The 21,740-nt window shown below is 39.4% G+C and overlaps 1 protein-coding gene across 4 annotated transcripts in view; it reads left to right on the top strand.

The window, feature by feature from the left end:
- Positions 1-21,740, top strand: part of MEIS1 (Meis homeobox 1) — a 146,424-nt gene that overhangs the window by 6,136 nt on the left and 118,548 nt on the right. For 2 of the 4 annotated variants that reach the window (XM_018563906.1, XM_018563905.1), the window contains exons 6-7: positions 389-535; positions 15,655-15,660. In XM_018563906.1, the coding sequence (XP_018419408.1) occupies positions 389-535; positions 15,655-15,660 (153 nt within the window). The remainder of the gene's footprint in view (positions 1-388; positions 536-15,654; positions 15,661-21,740) is intronic. The other 2 variants (XM_018563904.1, XM_018563907.1) reach the window with 1 other exon arrangement.

The following is a 21,740-nucleotide window of genomic DNA, read 5'->3' as shown; positions in this document are numbered from 1 at the left end:
TGATATAATTAAATGAAATTAAATAGTTTACTTTAAATGTCACCCATGCAGGTCAGCTCTCTCGTGGTCACAGCCCCGGGAGCAGATGAATTTAACACGGGTGTTGAATTTGTTGTAGCTTGTGAATCATCTTGTCAGTGTCAATTTTCCCGGATATCTCTATTTTAGCAGAAAAAAAAAGGAAAAGGGGGGACAGTTACTGGGGGGGTCTCAGGGGGATAATCCCAGTGTCTTCTTCTTCCCCGTGTTCGCGGACGGGGCGCCACCGACACGTCCTGATCGCTCTTGTCATTTGTATTTCTCTCCAGCTGATTAGGGTACAATCTCTGGCCTCTTATTATTCATTCACTTTTCTTTTTTTTATTTCTCTCTCTGGCGGCTGGAGCAGGTACACGAACTGTGCGACAATTTCTGCCATCGGTATATTAGCTGCTTGAAAGGGAAAATGCCCATCGACCTGGTGATAGAGGACAGGGACGGTGGATCCAAGTCCGACAGCGAAGACATGACCAGATCGGCCACCCTCACAGATCAGGTAAGCGGATCTACAGATCTGTTACCTTTTGGCATTTGTTTAATTTCTTTTTATGTATCATTTGTGAGTACATTTCTAATTGGAAATGAGCGTTGGCGAATCATGGCTTCTTTAGCTCCAGCATTCGAACCGGCAACGTGATGAGCCGATGTGTCCTGCTTTGTGTGTAAGTCAGTAATTAGCGGCCAGCCGGGCACGGCAGCCAATCAGATGGCGAGCGGAGAGTGCCATGGGGCCCGCGCACTGTGCGCGCAGGGCGCAGCGGAGAGCGGTGCACAGCCTTGCCAGTCCTGGTGGTCTGTGACAGGACACGGAGACGGGCTGAGATGAAGCAAAGGCCGGGCTGTTTTCTTGCTGTCTGTACGCTTCATTAGCCCACCTTGTCAGTTTCCCTTGGCCGGGCGCTTTCAGAGCTCACTGCACATTGCTTTGTGCACAGGCTGCTGGGGAGAAAGCGCGCCCATTTCCCTTCCCTCCCCGCACAGGGAATAAAAGCGGCACGGCCACTATGAGGGGGGAGAGAGAGGCGCTCCTTCTACCATAGACATTGATGGCATCCCACGTACTACTCTGACTGGCCCCGGGGACAAACTGGCGGGACAGTGGCCCCCAGGGGGACTGGAGCTGGGTGTCCTCTCCATAGAAGCCCGTGCGTTCATTCACTGCTTCCCAACTTGCTGCTTATCGCTCCTTATTAAAGCACATGTCCACTTTGTGCTGCCTAATTTGGGAACCACCACCTTGGGGGGAGTTTATGTTAACTGGAGCAGTTTCCCATGGCAACCAATCAACTTCTATCTTCAGCTTGATCAGTTAAGATTTGAAAATGAAAGATAGAAGCAGATTGGTTGCCATAGGCGAGTGCTTCAGTTTTGATAATTTCCCCTCTATAGGTTTGCTATGTGTTCCCATTCACGCAGCATACCAAAAAATAATAGAAAATGGTTATCTATCTTTCTAGTTGTTTCTTTGGAGCAAGTTTATAGAGAGGACACTGATTGTAAACAACTGTTTATTGTGCAGATAAGGGACAGACCAAGGGAGTTTTTTTTTTTAAACATGCAATAGAGGGAATTGACCAAGATTGGAGCAGGCAGAATTTGCAGCAGCTGCCCATGGCAACCAACTAGCGTCTGCCTTTCATTTCCAAAACTTAACTGAAGAAGCTGCTCAAGATTCAGTATGCTCCGGGTTTAGTAAATTCCCCCATCGGATCACCCGAGCCTTGTGATCTTTAACCCTTTGTTAGGACTAGGACAGCCGGTGTGCGCAACTAGTTTACAACTGATTATGAGATCTGCTGGCACAGTAGAGACGGCGTTAATTATGGTGAACAATATTCCCCAGCCCCAACATAGAAGGAGGAGCTAAGTGGGATTTTTTTTATTTCAAGAGCAGCAACTTGTAAACATTGTTTTTAGGTAATGGGAACATATAACAAATATAAAGTAGGTGTTATCCCAATATGGTTGCAAACGTGGAAATACACTTTAAGGTTCACCTGGTCTTTACACATTTATTTGATGTGAAACAAACCAATGTTTGTGTTTTAGTATATGAGGCATGCTAGGCTTAGGAAAGTTTTATAACGGATTCATGGGGGGATTAAAGTGTGTCTGTAGTCACTTTTTATTTTTTACTTTTGTATACAACAGGGAAGGGTTAACCACTCTCCATTTAAATATATATCTGTATGTATCTCTCTCTCTCTCTCTCCCCCCTCCCTCTCTCTCCCCCTCTCTCTCTCTCTCCCCCTCTCTCTCCCTCCCTCTCTCCCCCTCCTCTCTCGCTCTTCCTCTCTCTCTAATTTGATTATTGGCCTATCCCACTGGGGAGATGTCCCTTCACTTCCTCTCATGAAAACACAGCAGGAAGTAAGGGAAAAGCACAAGGAGAAATTCCCTCTGTGGCGATTCACTGGAACAGGTTCCCTTTGTCTCCTGTTCTGGCGACAACTGTAAAAGCTTGGATTTCTTATCACTTTCTGTGTCTACCCCTCCCCAGTGAGATCACAGGGAGCAATAACAACCTGACAGAGGTTCTGAACCTTCCCCACTGTATCCAAAATGTAAAAAAAAAGTTTTGGCTATATACAGACATCTATTCCTGGACAAGTAATAAATGACGGTTTATATATTAGTGTTTTAGAATATAAAGCATTGATTGGTAAAAGTTTATGCCGGTGTCAAGGTAACGGGTGATTTCATTCAAGAGAAAACACCTTTTGACACAAGCTAAAAACATCCAATCAGGTCAGAGCGAAGAATATAAATGAACTTTACATTGGGAGAAGTTTATTTATCAAGTTGATACATTTTTAAAGCAGTAGAGGTACCTTTTATCACACATTTACAGGCGGTATATCAGACACATGTATCAAGAAGACTTACTTTAAGGGATTTTTTTTTTTAAAGTTCTCCAGACTAATGAATGTGTGTCAATTGCAAGCAACCAATCAGATTAATGGGATAATTGTGAATTTCCCACAAAGTTGATTGGTCATTTGAAATAAACACAAGTTTGCTGGTCTGGCGACGGTCTGGTAAGTGAACCAGTAAATTGTGAATGGTTCTCTAAACAGTGAGTTGAAGCAAGATGCTTGGTCGTGATGTTGTGTACATGATGAGAAAACAAGGATGATTTACTAAAGAAGTTGAAAATCCTCACTGAAAAAAAAAATGGTGTAATTTTGGATTCATTAGTTATTATACGTGAAAGTCCTCTGATTGGGCATTCAGAGTGATCAGGAATTTGTTGTTTTTTACATGATTGGGTTAATGAAGTAAATATATAATATACGATATATCATTTTTATACAATCTTATTCAGTTTCTTGAGTACATCAACCTAAATGTTATATTTTGTTACTTCCAGTACTTCTAGATAGAAGCCCGTTCACCTTTATTTAATGGCTGCTTGCAATAAAAATACGCACACCAGGGTTTCTTGGTTAGCATTTGCTGTGATGATGGGGAGTATGATAAAGCTGGGAAACACTTCAAATGTTTAGGACTTGTTGAAGAACTCTGAGTTAATGTTGTGTGTCACTGAGTTCTGGCAATCGCTCTTGTAATGCTGTATTGGAGGATAAATCAGTTGTCCAGCTTATTGATATTGGTTGTATGACGACTGGCAGTGTAACAGTTAAATAGGCTGTAAGTACACAGAAGTGGTCTGTTTACTGTGGAAGCCTAACCTGCTTTGAAGGGGTTAAATCTGTATCTTTTTCGACAACTAGTGCCCATCATCAGCTTTGGGTGCATTGTTTGGAAACTTTCAAAAGGCTATTTATAAATAGTTGAAGTCTGTATTTGTATACTTATCAGTTATTACTTGAGCAGAAAAGATTGTTACAATTTGATTGCAGTTTTGCCACAAATGTTCAGAAATGATACTAGTTTGGTTTTACAAAAATCTGGTGCCATGTCAGACATAGTTTAAAAATAGGCATGATTAATGCCTTGCAGATAGCATTTAGGGTGTAATCAGAAAGGCTCCTGGGAATTCCATGTTGGTTACACATTGCACAGCCAGACACAATGCTTTACACCGTCCTCATCCCTTTTAGGCAAATTATGCCGAAGCGACTTAAATCCCAGTGCTCTAGGCTAGCCTAGGTACCATAGGGTTAACTGGTTGATGTGTACGGTGATTTGTGGCGTTATCAGATGCTTCTCATAGATCACAAGGTTGTTATATCACGATACAGATTCATGACCATGTTATGGAAATACTTTTTAAAACTTTGAAGAAACATGTCTTAAGTAAAAAATGCAAAAGGAAGTAAGCGCTTTCATTATGTTTCACATGCCACTGCGATACGTAAATACACATATGGCTAAATATTAATTGATCCGAGATGTATGTTCTTAATTATGGTCCCTTAGATAAGTTCAAGTCCTGTATGTCCCAAGACATATGTAAAGAGGCGATGCATAGCATTGATCAGGCCCTGTTCACGTCACACTCACATACACAGCTTTGTATCCTAGGGAACCCATTGCGAAACACAGGTCGCGGATGCCGAGTTCAAAATTGCAATCCAACAAGTCTAGCTAGAAATTGAGTTTCTTAAAGCTCTGGAGTGCTGGGCACATAAAGCTATTTGAGCAAATTACAAGAATAGCTCAGGGGCACAAATGAAATCAGCGCTCTAATTGCCTCCAAAATGAAGATTTATACCCCATTTTCCCAAGAAATCATTATTTTCTTGAGAAAGCGACCCACCAAGCATGAGCATAACATATTTTAAACATCAATTAGCAAATTCAACTGATTTGGAAAATTTGCAGTTTAAAGAATTTGCCGTATTTAACATTTTTTTTAGGGCCTCAGAATATTTGACACAAGTCAATTATGTAAGTAAGTACATAGGTTAGTTAGCTTTACCCTTTACAGTCTCCTTTCGTTATTTCATGGCTACAGCTTATCAATATTGTACAATATATATTTATTGCATGCTTTTACTGTCTTACTATATGGCCTTGCAACAGCCTAGCCAGCCCAAGTGCACAATCTAATACAAAGCACTATGTAAAGCAGGTTGTAACAATGTAGATTTAAAATGAATAGTTCCATTGTTAACCAACCAACTGCTGCATGCATGCATTCTAGTGTTTTATGATATGGAGGTTTCAGAGAATATATTATGATTACTCATTAGGGCAAAAAAGTATTGATGGCGTACAAAGTGCAATAACCCAAAGCACCAATCAGCATCAGAGTCTTTTAACTGATATGAGTGCAGTAAACAGAAACCGATTGGCTGTTTTGGTTTACTTTGCAGATCACCTTTGCTCTATGCACCACCTTTTTCTAAATAAGACAGTGGCTCCTTTGATAGGACAGTGACCCGTAGTAACAAATCAGATTTCAGATGTACCATCAGTAGAGTGAGTAGTCAGAAGAATAACAGATATGTACTAAGTTTCTGAGTTGCCATGGGTTGATGCATTTCATGTTTTCTTGGTATATTAGAGTTAATATGATAGATTTTAATTTTACAGTCCTGCAAAGGTCATCACTTATTCTAGATTTTAATAGTCTGGAGAGCTGAGGAAGTTTATGATTTCATTATCGTACATTTCTTTGACAATGTATAGTATATAGAAACAGGGCCTCTTTGAAGTGAATAGGAACAAGAAAACCACAGCACCAGCCCTACCCTTGAAAAAGTTTGCTGTAGACTTAAGAGTAAAAAGACTTAAACAGCATTTTCTTGTGAATGTTGCTGATCCAGTTCTAACTTTTCTGTTGTCTGCTTGCTGAAAAACACAGATACCCTTCAGGTGTTTTGTGATCCAGAGTAGCCAGTTGCCTGTTTAACTTGTTTTGTTGCAAAGCATGGCAAGGAGGTTGTAGGGCTTTTAGCAGCACCAGAGTTGGTTCTTCATCGCACAGTAATCTTGTGTTTCCTGTCCAGTAGCTGACCTCACAGTTCAGATCCCTTACCTCAGGAGGAGCTCTAGGACTATGTTTCATCAATTTTCTTGCATAGGTTTTGTTTTGCAAAGTATTTGTTGTAACATGTTGCAGCTATGTTGAGTGAAATTTCTGCAATACCAGTTTTCAAATCAGTGGTCAGTTGGCATTTGCCAGCCAAATAGAAAACAGCCATTTTGTTTACTACTTTACTACTGTTTGTCAACAATAATAAAAATGTTGCCTATTGTTGCACAAACACCTAGTAACTGGTTCTTAGGATTTGATGAAATGTTGGCCTAGTCACAAAATGGCTGAAGTAAGTTCCAAGCACACGTAAATGTTTATGAATAACGAATCTGTAGGAATAGGAATATGGGAGCTGCCATGTCCTGATTTTGGAGGTGCAAGCTCCAGATCTGTGAACCAATCCTTCCTTTATGACTTTGTGAGTCAGTGACCCAGAACAAGCATGTTAATATAATGTGTCTTAACACATGGTGTGCACATGCCTGTTCTAGGTCAGTGACTCACCAAGTAGTGAAGCCAGGATCAGGACGATAGCCTTGTAGCATGTACCTTCAAAAAACAAGTCATCAATGACAGTTCCATAATACTGTCCTGATAGACTGATTCTTTTTTGATAGGAGCCTTTGAGTTGTGCAATCTTTGGGCTCCTCTGCTTGTAGTTAAAAGATGAGGCAAGTTTTAGTGTCATGTTGTGATGGCCACAGTTAAAGTGGAAAGTTAGAAATTAAAGCAACACTATTTTAATGTCAATCAATTGAAAAAAAACAAGCTTTCATTTTCAGTTTGTGTTAGCTAATGAATTATGTTACTTTACTTCATAGTAAGCATTAGAAAAATAAGAAAACTGAAAAGTGAATTCACTGATAACTTTCCTGCCATTTTTTTCTCATTGCCTGTTTGTGCGTGTTGACTATCTTCCATAGGAACATCTCATGTATGGTAGTGAATTTTTATAGACGAGGGTCTTGACAACCATCTGTTTGTTCCAAAGAAGTCCAGACTTTGCAGTGTAGCTGGTATACAATAAACACTAAGGAATCAGAATAGTGCTACATTCCAGGCAACTTCTATTTAGAGCTATTTTCTTTACTTTGTACTCAGAGCTGCTTTTCCAATTTTCATAGAACAATAGTTTTATGTTCAGAATCTGCTATTTTTACTTCATTATCGTGTTTATTAGTCATAATGATATAATTAAGGTTTGTATTAATTGGTATAAGTATACGTTCATTTGTAAACCCTTGATAACTGTCAGCACTATGTGATACGTATCGGGTCATAGTGATATTAATTTAAGACAAACCTCTCACAATAGACGCAAGATTACAGGGCTGTAGTACAGACTCAGACACTACAGATATTGGTTCCACTTTTTTGAATTTCTGTTGATACTGCTGAGTAACCAGTAGTAAATTATCAGTCCCTTTTTAAAAAACCTTAAACACATAAGTTGTGAAGAAAGGAGTTGAAGCTCTCAGAACTGTTCACTGGACACTGTGGGTCACTTTCTGACATGTCTGTGCCTATAGTGAATTTTGTATTTGAACTACTGCTTATCGTTGCACTTTTTTTTATTAGCGGTAGGTTCTCTTTAATTGTTTGTAGTAAACTTTAGATTAGTACATTTGTAGAGCATTTAACATCAGAGTAAAGCAAGTAAGTATTTGTTTTCTGCTCTCCATTATTACATGCTACACAGTTGGCTTTTGTTAATTTTGAGTCATTAAAAAAAAAACTTACTCCTGCCTGTTTTAATAAAGTTGATTGACCTCATTGCTGTATTTGCTGTGTCACAGAATACACGCAGGCCAGGGACAGTGAGAAAATAGGCGTTGTGGATTATTATTTTTTTTTGATGGGGCCGTGCGTCAAATATACAGAATTTAATTTACTGTTCAGGCCCACACAGTGAGGTTCAAAGCAAAAAGTTTGCTTACACGTCACACTTTTACTCTTGTATCCCGATCCTTAAGTGACAATAAAAGAATAAAAGCATAGATCTCAGATCTAAAGGGCAGTTTGACTTAGTTTTCCCACTTTCAAGCTTTTTCATGTCTCTGTGCAAATTTCAGGACAGATCAAGTTTCTTTAGCCCTTTGGCTACAGAGGAGTTAATTTGTCTTTTTCATGGGTTATAGATGAGCATAACACTTTGCACATTTTAAATACTAAAGATAGCTCACAGTAACAATAACATAAATAACTGGCAAATGGTGGCAGTGATAAGTAGGAAAGTGTTGCTCTGGCTAAATGTATCTGAGGGTGTTGTAAAAACTATTGTGGAACCTTTAAGTTTTATCTTTCTGGAGATGCGGCTTGTTTTCATGTATGTTGTTTATGTCATGATATGGTAGTATACATGCTAATGCTTTATTCTGCCTTCCTAGTAGGACTTCATGGAGATTTATTATCCTCTTTGCAAAAATAAATATCAGTGGAAAAAAAACAAAAACAAAAGCTCTTGTCTAACAATTATAAGAAAAAAGACACTTTGTGGTGTATTTCTTTCATGCTTTTCTGGCACCCGCATTTTGCTGGCTGTGTGTTCAGATGATACGTTTTTGCCTAAAGAACAATATTTCTCTACTTTGTCCTGCTCTGCTCTTCAGCTCTCTCCTCTTTCTAAACCTTTTCAAATACTCAACACTTTACAAAAGTAAGATGCAATTCCAGCAAAATACTTAACTATATAACTGTAAGTGTCATTACTTACATTAGAAGTTCAGTCTCAAGTCAGTCTCATTTGTTTAGTATTGTTTTTGTAATACTTTGATGCCATCCTTGTTTGGTATACCTATACCTTAAGTAGATTACAGAGCGTTCTCTTAACTATATTATGCTTTACATATTATACATTAGAAGCACTGCTATTTTAACTTTGATGAAGACTGATCAGAGCCATAATGTATAATATTCATTTAAAATATCAAAATTCCATGTAATCATTTCTATGTTTTACACTGGCAGTTTCTAGAAGGTACAAAAACAGCAAAATACATTGAGCCTCATTCTTAGTCCTTATCAGCATATACCCTATTCATTTTACAATTACACTTTCCCAAAGCGAAAGAACAGTGAAGTTAGTTACAGTTTATAGATGACAGTGAAAGATAGATGAGAGATTACTGTGTATACACAGTAGTTGGAGCAAATACACAAAACTCCAAAATAAACTTGTGTATAAAGTAATAGGTTTTCTGAACATAAACTCCTCTGACCTACCTATAGAAACGTATTATTTTTAGTTCCCATAGTCAAGCAAGTAGTAAATATATATAGAAATTCACTAATACATTAGTGACGGCTTCATTCTGGTGTTTTGTAAGAACAAGGAGGTCATTTAAAGTGAATGTGTCACATGTGTCTGTTCAGTGTTATCCAACAGATTAAAATGTTGCAGCGATTGCTTTTAGTTTTTATAGCTATGATGCCATTGCTAAGTAATCAACACTAAGAATCATCTGTTTTGGCGTTTGGAGGAACTTTTGACACTGCTCTGTGCCTGGATACTGAAAGACATTTTAAAAAATGGCTACCTCCAGCTTGACAGGCTCCCTTTAATGAAGGAGGTTAGTTTTACATTGCTTTGCGATTTTCACCTCTAAGAATTAGATTTGTTAATGGTAAATCATACACCCTTTAGTAAATGATTTCTTCACTTATGAATAATCAATTTACAGTTTAATATTTCTGTACGCTTTAATACTTAAAGGAAACTTGTCTGACAAATGTGAATATTCACAAGGTATGTGCAAATCATCATATCATTATCAAACCTTCGGCAAGTCAAAATACCGAAACATTTCTAGAAGTAAAATTGAACTGGCAACCAGCCAAATTCCTATTAGAAATAGCAGGAAATGCTCAAAATGAACATGCTATGGCTATTTCTATAAAAAATGTTTATTATTTCACATTATTTGACTCGAGTGTCAGGGAAACGGATGATAGACAAAAAGCTGATCATAGATTTTAGTAACATCTGTCTTTATAAATATTTCCTAGCAGCTTTCTTGTCTCTGAAAGTTGTATATGACAGTACAGAAACTGTACTGCCATAGTGAGGCCGAACTCCTTCTGCACTTCAGCTCAGCTGAACATGCAGAGCATATTCGGCCAAACCGTAGCAAGCCGATGTACGGCTCACTTCACTTCAGATCGGTCATTCACTCGGCTGCCCTCGGCAGCTTGGTGAATAGACCCCATAATCAATTCAGAGTAGTTTTTAGAACTGAAAGTAAGACGTATTTTTTTTTCTAAGGTCTATGCTGCGGGTGCCCAACCTGTGGCCCGACGGCAACATGAAGCTCTTTTGGTTTTTGCTGTGCCACCCTTGGACCCCAGCAGTCAGTAGTGGGAGCATTGAATTGTAAGGGGGCTTTAATAACAGTGATCTGTAGCAGTCTCATGTAACATATGTTCCCAGTCTCTGACTGTCTCCTACAGTATTACTCTAGTCTCCAGTGGCTCCTGTAGCACAGTCTCTGGCCATTTTCTTTGGTGGTTGTTTAGTCTATGACATTCTTCTGTAGCATTACATAGAATGAATATTGAATGAACCATTTTGTGACATGAGTAGCCATATTTGAGACACCCGATACCTTGCACGTTGACAGCCACTGCTCAATACCATAATTTATGAGGTATATTGCACAGGTTTGTGTTTTTAGAAGGCATTTAAATGCTTTAAAACACAGATGTTTTTCCAGTCCTTTTTTATGCATATCCTATGCATTTTAAATGTGTTTCCTCTGTGTTTTTGTCACACGAGAAGCCACCAATATATATAGCTTTGTTACCTGAGTCCACAGACTTCAGATTTAGGCCTAGCCTCTTGTGGAAAATACACACAGCAAATGCTGGATGCTGGATTTTTCATGTGTGCTCTGACACATAAAGGAACATTGGACCTATTTTTAGTGGCATTACTGTGCAGTCACATACGTGAAATAACGCATCAGAACCCAGGCAGTGTGCATGCACCAGTTATCTGTCTAGTTTTAGAACTATATTTCATTACTCCATAAAGTGAAAGGCAGATCTTCAACAGAAAAAAGAAAAAAACTAATGAAAACATATGCTATGAACTGTTATCACCGGATTGCAAAATATGTACAGAATGTAGACTGAGGGAGTCTCACTTACTTTGGTCTTATCTTTGTAAACTGGGTATGTAACAGACAGATAATCAGATTCCTCATTTTATTTCCCAAGTAATGACCGGAAAAATCTAATTGGTGACTATAGGCAGCTGCTAAGCTTCTCTCCAGATTCCATTTTTTTTTATACATTAGCTGTTATGATCTCTACAAGATGAGCCACAGTTTTGAGTGTCATTTGCAGTCATATAGGTAAAACATGGGCTACAATCACAGAATATGAACAAATATCAGTTGGGTAGGTGGCATAGATGTTGCAGCATGTTGGAAAATCCCTGTCATGTATACATAAGATTGATGTGAAAATAGTACTTGAAATAAGCCTGTTTGAAGACAGAGGTAAAAGTTGTTGGCACTAAAGCTGGTCACACATGCTGCACTCTTAATCAGACTGGATCATTTAGGTGAGCTCTCGTATTACATAGCTATTGGTAAATTTAAGAGAATTTGCAGAGATGGCACAATCAGTTTATAATGTGTATGACTAAGCCTAAGCGATTGTCGATTTCTTTGAGAGTGAACATAAATGGCTTGTTCCCATCTCTGTGCTTGAAAAACAAATGCAGCTTTATTATCAATTTAAGTACTTTTTTTTCATTTATAACTGTGTTACTTTTTACATACATTTATGGAAGGGGATTTTTATTGAAACTCCATGCATTAAAAAACACAGAAGGGGAATTAAAAAAACTGGAGCAGAAAGAATCTGGAGCACTTGCTCATAATAACCAATCACCTTCTCTGTTCAGTTTGCTCAACTAAGCTTTGGAAATAAAAGAGAGAAGCTGATTGGTTGCTATGGGCAACTGCTCCAGATTTTGTCTGCTCTAGTCTTGATAAATTCCCCTCAGTGCATTTACATGAGTATTACAGTCAGTACAGTTAAGACTGCCACCTTACCCGCTAAAAAATGATTGGCCTTATAACCTTTTTCCTATTAATTACACTGGTAGCAAGTTTTATCTCCCATGCGGCAACCCTAGGTGCCATTGATCCCTATGGAAGATGTGGCGCCGTACCAAAGATGCAGAAAACAATATTAAAAAAATGTTCTACACTGAAACATATAGACGAGATTAGAGGCAGTTTTAGGTACATTAAACCGTGCCTAAACTGCTGAGAAATGAAGGGGGCCATCTCCACTATGAGCAAAGTAAGCTCTGTATTAGAGTGGCCCATTTTATTTGTGTAACTGATAAAATATGTTGCATGTGAATTATTAAGGATCTCCAGGCCAGCAGGCTGGTGATCGCTATAAACACTCTGCAAGGCTAAGAGGAAATGAAAGAAAACAGAAAATGCTCCTCAATCTGTACTGGGTTTTGAAGTGAACACATGTTTGTTCTAGTTGTTTGGAACCATAATTATAGGAAATTCTATAAGGCACAGACAATTGTTGCTAAACCTGCCGGTGAAGCTGTACACAGAGCATTCACAACAGGAAAAATGTGGCTGGGCCACAGTCATTTGACCCTGGGGTATGAATTGGGGTCAGCATTTCAGAGGCAGTGACATTACCACTGAGCTACTCCTACAGCTCTTCAGGGCAATAACATCAGTGTTTCTTGTGCTCAGTGAATGATCACTGGCATGAAAGCTGTGAATATTACACAACCGGTAGAAAGAAGTGTGTTACCTTACTGAACATAATTAAAAATGTAATTACAGATTGCACATAACTTGTTGTTACATCGAAAGGAAATGAACATAAATACAAAATGCTTTTTTTTTCTGAAGGAATTAAAGCAGGAAAAGTTCTTAGTGATGTGTAACTATGTACTGATAAATTCCCCACCATGGTGTCTATGAAAAAAGCATTCCTTATGCATGACCTAATTCCTGAATGTCAATAGGTGTTTTTCCATAAGTGCACCCGTAAGATGTAAAGGGAACCATTATGAATTGGAGTTAACCTTCTCTTGCTTGGACTCAATTCTTGTCCAACACCAGTGACTTTGGTGTAACCTTGTAAATTGCTGACACTGTGCATAGTAAATATAGTTGCAGGATTTTAGATGCAGTTCCCTGACTGAGAGGGTAGGACAATTTTGAACAGTTTCTTATTGTCTATTGCTTTTTTCTTATTAGTACAGGCAAAACGCAGTATTGTAGTTTACAAGATGCTGGAGGATTCCCAATGTGACCTGAATAACATATATGTAATTTGGTTATCTAAAGATCTTATGAAGGTAGACATTTTAGGGATCATTAGCACTAGGTTTTGCCAATTATTGTGCTAAGATTCCAGCTATAAAAAGTATCCCCTATACTAAAGCAATTCCCTAACACTTAACCCTTCCCTTCCATGACACTTAGAGGGTTATTCACAAAGCTAGCCGAAGTATCAGCCGTAGCTCCGGCTGATCCTTCGGCTAGCTGCGGCCGCCTGAGCCCTTCGGTTCAGTAGAACTGAAGGGCTGCTGTTCGGGCTATTCACTAAAGCCTGTACAGCTCTCGAAGCTGGCCGAGCGGCTCTGTCGAGCCGAAGGCATATGCTTCGGCTCGACTGAGCTGAAGTGAGACCCGAAGCGGGCCGAGAGCCTCGCAACTGACAGCTCGGCGGAGCCAGACGTGATCTCACGGCTGGCTCCGGCCAGTTGCAATGACAGATCAGTGTCCCCAGGTTATCAGGGGACGCTGAACTGCCATTACACAATGACAACTTGGCGGAGCTGGCCATGATCTCACGGCTGGCTCCGTCAAGTTGTTATTCATTGGCCGGGACCTGCTAGAAGACTATAGCAGGTCCTGGCCAATAGGAAACAGTTGGGCGGAGCTAGCGGTCACTGCTAGCTTCGCCCATTTGTTTGTTTCTTTTTTAATGAGCGGAACAGCCGAGCTGAATGCCGCTCGGCGGCATTTGGCTAGTCACTCACTGCCGTTCGGCCCCTATGAGAATAGGCCGAATGGCAGTGAGTAGCCTGCCGCAGGTTCGGCTCAGCCAATCCAGATGTTGGATCGGCTGGGTCGAACTCCTTCTGCACTTCAGCTCAGCTGAACATGCAGAGCATATTCGGCCGAACCGTAGCAAGCCGATGTACGGCTGATTTCATCCGTTGTACGGCTGGAATCAGCCCTACAAGCCTGACTTGAATAGCCGAACAGCATTCGGCTCAGTTCACTTCGGGTCGGGTGTTCACTCGGCTGCCTACGGCAGCTTTGTGAATAACCCTGTTAGAATGTAATCATACCGATTGCATGCCCTAAGAATGATTGATTCATAGGATCTGTACCTATTTGATGAATCTGTTGTTTTCACTGGCTTAACACTAGAGGTGGCTATAGACACAGAACAGTTTTCACCAAATCTAGTCCATCGTGGGGTTAGAAAGTCCAGAAGGTTGTACTAGAAATTACTTTAGGTGGTTATATTATGCCAGCGTGACTAATATGTCAGTCCATCTTGTGTTAAAGGTGACATTTTGATACCAGCTTTCTCTGGCATTGGGACTGGTAAGATTGGCCATTGGTAAGATTGCTGAACCATTGACTAGTGAGGAACATTTAAACACCTTTGCCCACAATGACAAGAATGGTGCGTAGTATCCCAGGATTTGCCCCGATCACTTTGCTTTCTGCTGTCAGTTCAGAAAACTGAACTTGAATTTTTTTGGGGGACAGATATAGTGCCATCTATAGATAGCACTATATCTGTCCCCCAAAAACATTCAGTCAACAAATCCTCTCATAATACTACAATTAATACTTATTTACTCGGCAGTGTTATTAATTCTCCAACTGTCATTTCCCAAGTGTAAACCTGAATCATTTTGGTCGCTGTGAGGCAATACAGACAGTTCTCATAAAGATCATGTTGATAATTGAGGCTCTGTGTTTGTTGTCGAACACACTAATCATATTAATCGTTCTTTTTTCCTGTCTTTTCCTTCATTCACATAGTCATGATGGAATTCTGTTCAGAACAAATGCAAACCTTGTTATGACACAGCTGGATGTTTTTAGCAAAGTGCCACGTTTTCCCATCCGTAATGCCCACCAGTTGGTGGGATACTACAGCTGGCCATAGACAAGAAGTTGTCTCACTGAACAAGAAGGATGCTGTCCTTGATTACCTTACTGCATTGATGAAAAAGCTGGAGTGTTCTCACCGGCTCAGTCTACTGATGGATGCAGTACATGTATGGTGACAGAGAACATTTCATAGCAATTTTTGGCTTAATGGAAAATTGATGTATGAAATAAAAACTGATGTCCAGAAAGTCTAGGGAACGGCTCCATGTCCCCGTTTCTGCATGCACTGGCCAAAGATGTCACAATCTTTTAAATGAGGCAGAGTATGGCTACCATAACATGTTTTAATTGACATGCTGCTTACAGTTTCTGTAATAATAAGAGTTCAGTTTTATTTCACATCAGCTATTGAGAAAGTCTGCCATTGGCTCTTCCAGTGGGGCTTATTAGTGTATTGGTTGCCAAACATCCCTTGGTGTCTGTATAATGGCAGGCCCTATCACTGGCAGATTTTAAAATATTTGCTCAATTTACAAGCATAATGTGATACAAATATATCTAAATCATTTTGTAGTTGTTAAAAAAAGCTGTTATTGAGCAGTTATCTAAATGGGAGCTGTAACTTAATTGTCTGTACATGTTTTTATTGTTGTTACATGTTGGTTGACAACAAGCATGGACTGTGTTTGTCATGTTTATATGTGTGTATAAAAAAACACAAAAAAATAACAATTTTCACAAACTGGTGATTCTTTCTTGGCTTCATTCCACATGTGATCTTAATCACAGGTTATTGTTGGTATTATCTTTATTTTTTTTAAAAAGGAACTTCAGCCTTACCTTCCTTCTTTCACAGCAGTACAGGCACATTTGCTGTACTGAAATATCTAACTCTAATTTCACTGCATACTGTGGGCTTCCCGCAGGATGCATTAGAAATGACAGCAAGGCAGATAGAGCCTTTCTAATTTGCTGACTGGAGGATAGCCAGCATCATCTAGCTCCTTCCACAAAAGTTTTATTGTTCCTGGCCTGCCTCTTTCGTTCGTTAGATTCCAGTTCTTTTAATTATGGAGGCTCAGTATCACGTGCAGGCATTACCACAGCTTCCACTTTGCAGGAAGCTAAATACAGCACCCTGTCGACCCCTTCAACCAACCATTATCTGCCTGCATTGAGTAGAGAGGCAGAGGGACCTAGCGATGATGTCACTAGGTCTAAAATAATGTATGTAATGAAAACAGTTTAGGATTTATTCATTAATTTCATTACCAGGAACCAGCAGATAAACTTTCAGCTTTAAAGTATATATTTATTTGTATTTGCATCTAGACCAGTTGGGAAGCAAACTTAGATAAGTTTTTTTTTTTTTTTACATAGGTTAGTACAAAAATCCAAATTCAGAATAGGGCTGGAAGAAAGTTGCTATTTACTGTTTTCTGTAAACATTATCTCCCTCATGCCCCTTCAACAATAGATATTTTCATTTAAAAAAATACAGAACAGCTGGAGACAGCACTAAGAATATGTATCCCATTATCCAACTTGCTTAGATATGTTCACTAGAATGGCACGTTATCATTCTCTTGTTACTATACATTTCTAGTGCTTTAAACGGCAAAGTTGCTGAAAGGTATATGTCAAAAAAAGGGCTAGGGGCCCCTCATGCATAGCAAGCAAACGCTGATTACTAACCAAATATCCAATCCCACTAGACTAATTCATCTTAAAGTAAATTCTTAACTGAATTTAACATATTTTTTCAAAACATTCAGCTGGCTGCTTGATAGTCTGGGTAATACACTGTATACACTGTAGCTGTGATTTGCTGATCGGTCAAGCTGTGAAAATTGTTTAAAACAGTTGATTGCTTCCTTACTGTTTATGCTTTAAAATCTTGGATAAGAAGAAGTTTTCCAAAACTGTTATATCATATAGACACTGTTGCCCAGGAACTGAGAAATCCTCTTTGGATACAAAGTTGGCAGAAAAACAACGTATTGGGTTTAGACTTTCACCCATTTTTTTTCTCACAAGCTTGTTAAAAAAAAAGCCTTTTGTATACAGGCTTGGTAGCTCAAACTGTAGTTTACACACATAAGTGGATGACTCATCTGTGAGTTATCTCTTATCTTATGGTTCAGTCAGAAGTTTCAGGCAGACAATGCAAGTAGCCACTGCTTTGCTGTGTCTTTGGTTGACCCATAGTGCTCTGTATTCATGTCATGTATTGTTTGTTTGTGTGTGTGTGTGTGTGTGTGTGTGTGTGTGTGTGTGTGTGTGTGCGTGTGTGTATATATATATATATGCATTAAAATATATTAATATATTAGGCAGTTAAATAAAATTGACCCAGAACCATTATATTTTCTTTTTAAGCATACCGTATATATTTTACATATAGATCAATTTTCTGCCAAGACTACATATAGGCTAGAAGGCAGAAAATATTACACATGCTGCAGAATGATCCATATATTTGCAAGTGGAAGGATCTAGAAAAAGGACTAATTGGGGAAAGAGGAGAAGTCAGGAAATTTATACTAATTTATCTCTCATTTCCGTGGAAAAAGACTAGACGAAGGCATCTGTTGGCACCCACAGACATGAAATCATCATTTGACCCAACTAAAAACATCTGGATCTTGTAGCTGCCATTTTTTGGTACCTTCAGACCACCCACATTTATAAAATAGCGTTTGAGGAGACTGGTGATTTTGAGTCAAATCTCTGTTCATCTAAGAAAAATCATCCATACTAAAGAGCTGTCCTAGATTAATGTTACCAGGACCGTGTTCTATAGGGTTAAAAATGTTCTGGTACACACACATGCACATAACTGATGGATGGCACTTGCTACCGTAACCCGTTTAGATTCAGTCATACACTTTCTTTGGGTAGTGGGACCAAACGTGGTTTGGAAGACGTCATATCTGTATTTCATGGATTAATGATTGCCACAATAAAGGTCTTCGTACATTGTAATAGTGTAGATATGACTCCTTTAAAATAGTACATGTTTAATGTGGATTTTATCTGAGATCCCTGTAGCAGGCAAATCATGGCGGTGAAAGATTTGTGTGAAACTTTTGGGTTCCATCACCCATTAACTACTTATGAAATATGTGGGCCATAGAGACTAACAGGGTTATTCACAAAAGGGTGAAGAGTTTGGAGCAGGCAGGAGAAGAGAACAATATAGGCCAAAATAACTGAACTGGAAAGTGAGCTGAATTGCAGAATTTTTCCAAATCTGCTATCTTGGCCTAGATTGTTCTCTTCTCCTGCCTTCTCCAAACTCTTCACCTTTTTATGAATAACCCTGTAAGTATCACCTTTAAAATGGACTTTCCGTCTTCCAGCTCCTGTCTGTCTCAGATTACATTGACAATACAGTCTTGCAACATAGGCTAAGCTCTACAGTCATTCCTATATAGAATGCAGCATGGGATGTCTGAAAATGCTACCAGGCATACGGTCTAGGCAAGGCTGGAGCCGAAGGTTAGAATTCCCCACTGAAACTTGAATAATAGGACAGCTTTATTTTAAGTGGCTTATAATTTAAAGGTGACGGTGGTTGTACTGCAGCCCTGCTGTTTTTTGTAGCTTATGGGGATTGCCTCTGGTGTTAATTCAGTTCTACACATGCACTCATTTAGGAGCTAATTTACTAAGAGTCATTTTTGTACTAGCCTGAATTCACTTTAAAGATCCAACTGAGTAAGGGGGAATCATAAATATAATTTCTTCCTGAAACGTATTGGGCATTGGGTATGTGAGTATTGGGTATTTGAAGTAAACACTGGCTATGGTAAATATTTACTCCTTTAGCAGATCAGCCCCCATAAATTAAAATGTACGTCTTCACTAAGCGTTTGGCTGAAATCTCAGAGGAAGAACCTGGAGTGCTGCATCTGAGTTTATTGGTTTAGCACCTAAGAGAGTAGATATCATTGTTAAGTAGATTTTATGAAAGCAGAGCCGTAGCATGCTTCTTTATTTAACATACACTTTCATCTTTTCAATTGCTATTATTTGTATTGTTTACAGAGAAGTAGCACTAAATACTTCCTTTGTTAGGATCATTTCCAAGAGGTGCGCTATACAATGTGAACGAGTGCAGAGGATAAACAGTTCACCGATTGGACTGTGCAAAGTGATACATCTTTACGGCAACCACGTGCTGCTATTAAATACATAAAATCTGTTCCATTCTTCTCTTCCAACAGTCTGTGGCATTTGGGAGTTTTTAATCGGTGGAGGAATATGATGACAGATTTTGTTTTTGTACCATAAGGTTGAGTACAAATATGGAGCATACGTGAATTATTCCCATTATAATCCTTGAATATAAAGTATACATTTGTTTGCACCTTATGGTGTGACCATTAATACGCAGCTGCCTAGATCTTGATTCCCAGGGCTCTCTCCCTATATGGTTCTACCCAATGGCATTTACGGAAAAAGAAGCAGGGCTACCTTTCTCAGTCAGTTACATAAACATTGGACATAGTGTTGTGGTCTACAGATTTTATCATTCAGCTCATCTGGAGGATCTCCCTGCTTAGGTCCCTGGAGTGGATACATGTCATATGCCACTGTAGAATACTGCACATTGTAACCTAAATCATTTAACACCACACTTCACTGCGTTATGTACATGTTTTTATGTTCTGAGTAACTGTATGAATAAGTCCCCAAAACAAGTAACTGGGCAGTTCATTAGATTTCAAGCAGATTACCAGGAAAATGGCAACTGGAGTTATAGATTTTGCCTGAAATTGTTCCTACTGATGCCACCATGATTGTGGTTTACCATAAATAAAATGGTTCTCTATGGAACCCTGTTAAAGACTACTGTCTACCATGAAATGTAGACATTGTCAGGGCATATTGCTGCTGTTTGCAATGCTAAAGAGAGCAGATGGGCAGTTGGAGAGGAGGACCTCTTTGGGAATGGTCCCATTCAAAAAGGAGATTCTTGCTTCCTGGAGTTCCATTTAAAAAAACAAAACAATTGTTGGGCTTATTAAACAAAATGAAGAGCAACATGTAACTGCAGTTACTTGTGCCAAGCAATAGGATGTCATCTTTTAATGATTGCACTACACTCAATTAAAGTCTGTTTGGATGCCTTGAGTCACATCACATGACAATTCGTCTCTGCTAAATAAGCAGAAGAAAGGTCTGTACTGACTATGTGAATTAAAGCGGAAGTGAACCGATGTGAGAAGGCTGTGTTTTTGTCCTAATGTGACAGTATGCACAGTATACTTGCACATTAGGGCACACTTAACTTATAAGTGTGCCCTTCTCCAGCATTGTTGGATCGCTCTTCAATCACTTGCCACCACCATCTCCACTGGTGACACTTCCTGGTTCTGCCGAAATCCTTTTTGGGTGACCGCATCCTCCCCGGCATCAGGCCCATTCATGGCATCTTAGAGATGTTGTAAATGGGCTGAGCATGAACACTGCATGGCACATGCGCCATACACTGTCCACAGAAACTACATAAAAGATTTTCTGGGGAGAGTCAATGATCATTTTGGCAGAAGAGACTTCTGCCAAAAAACCCTAACTCCCAGCAAATGTTCATGTTTCCAACTCTACTTCTGCTTTAAGGGAAAAAACATCCTCCAACTGTTGTCTTCATGATCCACACAAAGGACATCAGCTCATTCTATCTCTTATGGTCACTCTCTAAAGAAATATAGTTTTCAGTGGAAAAGTACTAGACAGTGCTTCCTTGTAGTAGGTTTCAATATGCATATACAGTATGTACACTATAATCAGAGAATATTAGAGAATTGGCCAGAGCCCAGAGTTAATTCAAGGTTCTGAAGCACAGTAATTTATGCGTTATAACATTAATGGTTAGTTTGTAACACAATTATGTCATTATATTTGGGTTGTGCAAAAAGGCATGTGAATGGGTTTCTTGACAATGACATCCATCATCTTCTAACCATGATATCCACCATCTACAAGGTGTACAAAATTATAGGAAAGGAAAAGGTGAGAATATGTACACTATATTGCCAAAAGTATTGGGACGCCTGTCTTTACATGCACATGAACTTTAATGGCATCCCTGTCTTAGTCCGTAGGGTTCAATATTGAGTTGGCCCACCCTTTGCAGCTATAACAGCTTCAACTCTTCTGGGAAGGCTGTCCACAAGGTTTAGGACTGTGTTTTTGGGAATGTTTGACCATTCTTCCAGAAGCGCATTTGTGAGGTCATGTACTGATGTTGGACGGGAAGGTCTGGCTCGCAGTCTCTGCTCTAATTCATCCCAAAGGTGTTCTATTGGGGTGAGGTCAGGACTCTGTACAGGCCAGTCAAGTTCCTCCACCCCAAACTCACTCATCCATGTCTTTATGGACCTTGCTTTGTGCACTGGTGCGCAGTCATGTTGGAACAGAAAGGGGCCATCCCCAAACTGTTCCCACAAAGTTGGGAGCATGAAATTGTCCAAAATGTCTTGGTATGCTGATGCCTTAAGAGTTCCCTTCACTGGAACTAAGGGGCCAAGCCCAACCGTGAGAAACAACCCCACACCATTATCCCCCCTCCACCAAACTTTACACTTGGCACAATGCAGTCAGGCAAGTACCGTACT

This window comes from Nanorana parkeri, unplaced genomic scaffold (assembly GCF_000935625.1).
Source record: "Nanorana parkeri isolate BGI_ZX_2015 unplaced genomic scaffold, ASM93562v1 scaffold709, whole genome shotgun sequence".
Classification (NCBI taxonomy): Eukaryota; Metazoa; Chordata; class Amphibia; order Anura; family Dicroglossidae; genus Nanorana; species Nanorana parkeri.
This window is presented reverse-complemented; position numbering and strand designations above follow the sequence as displayed.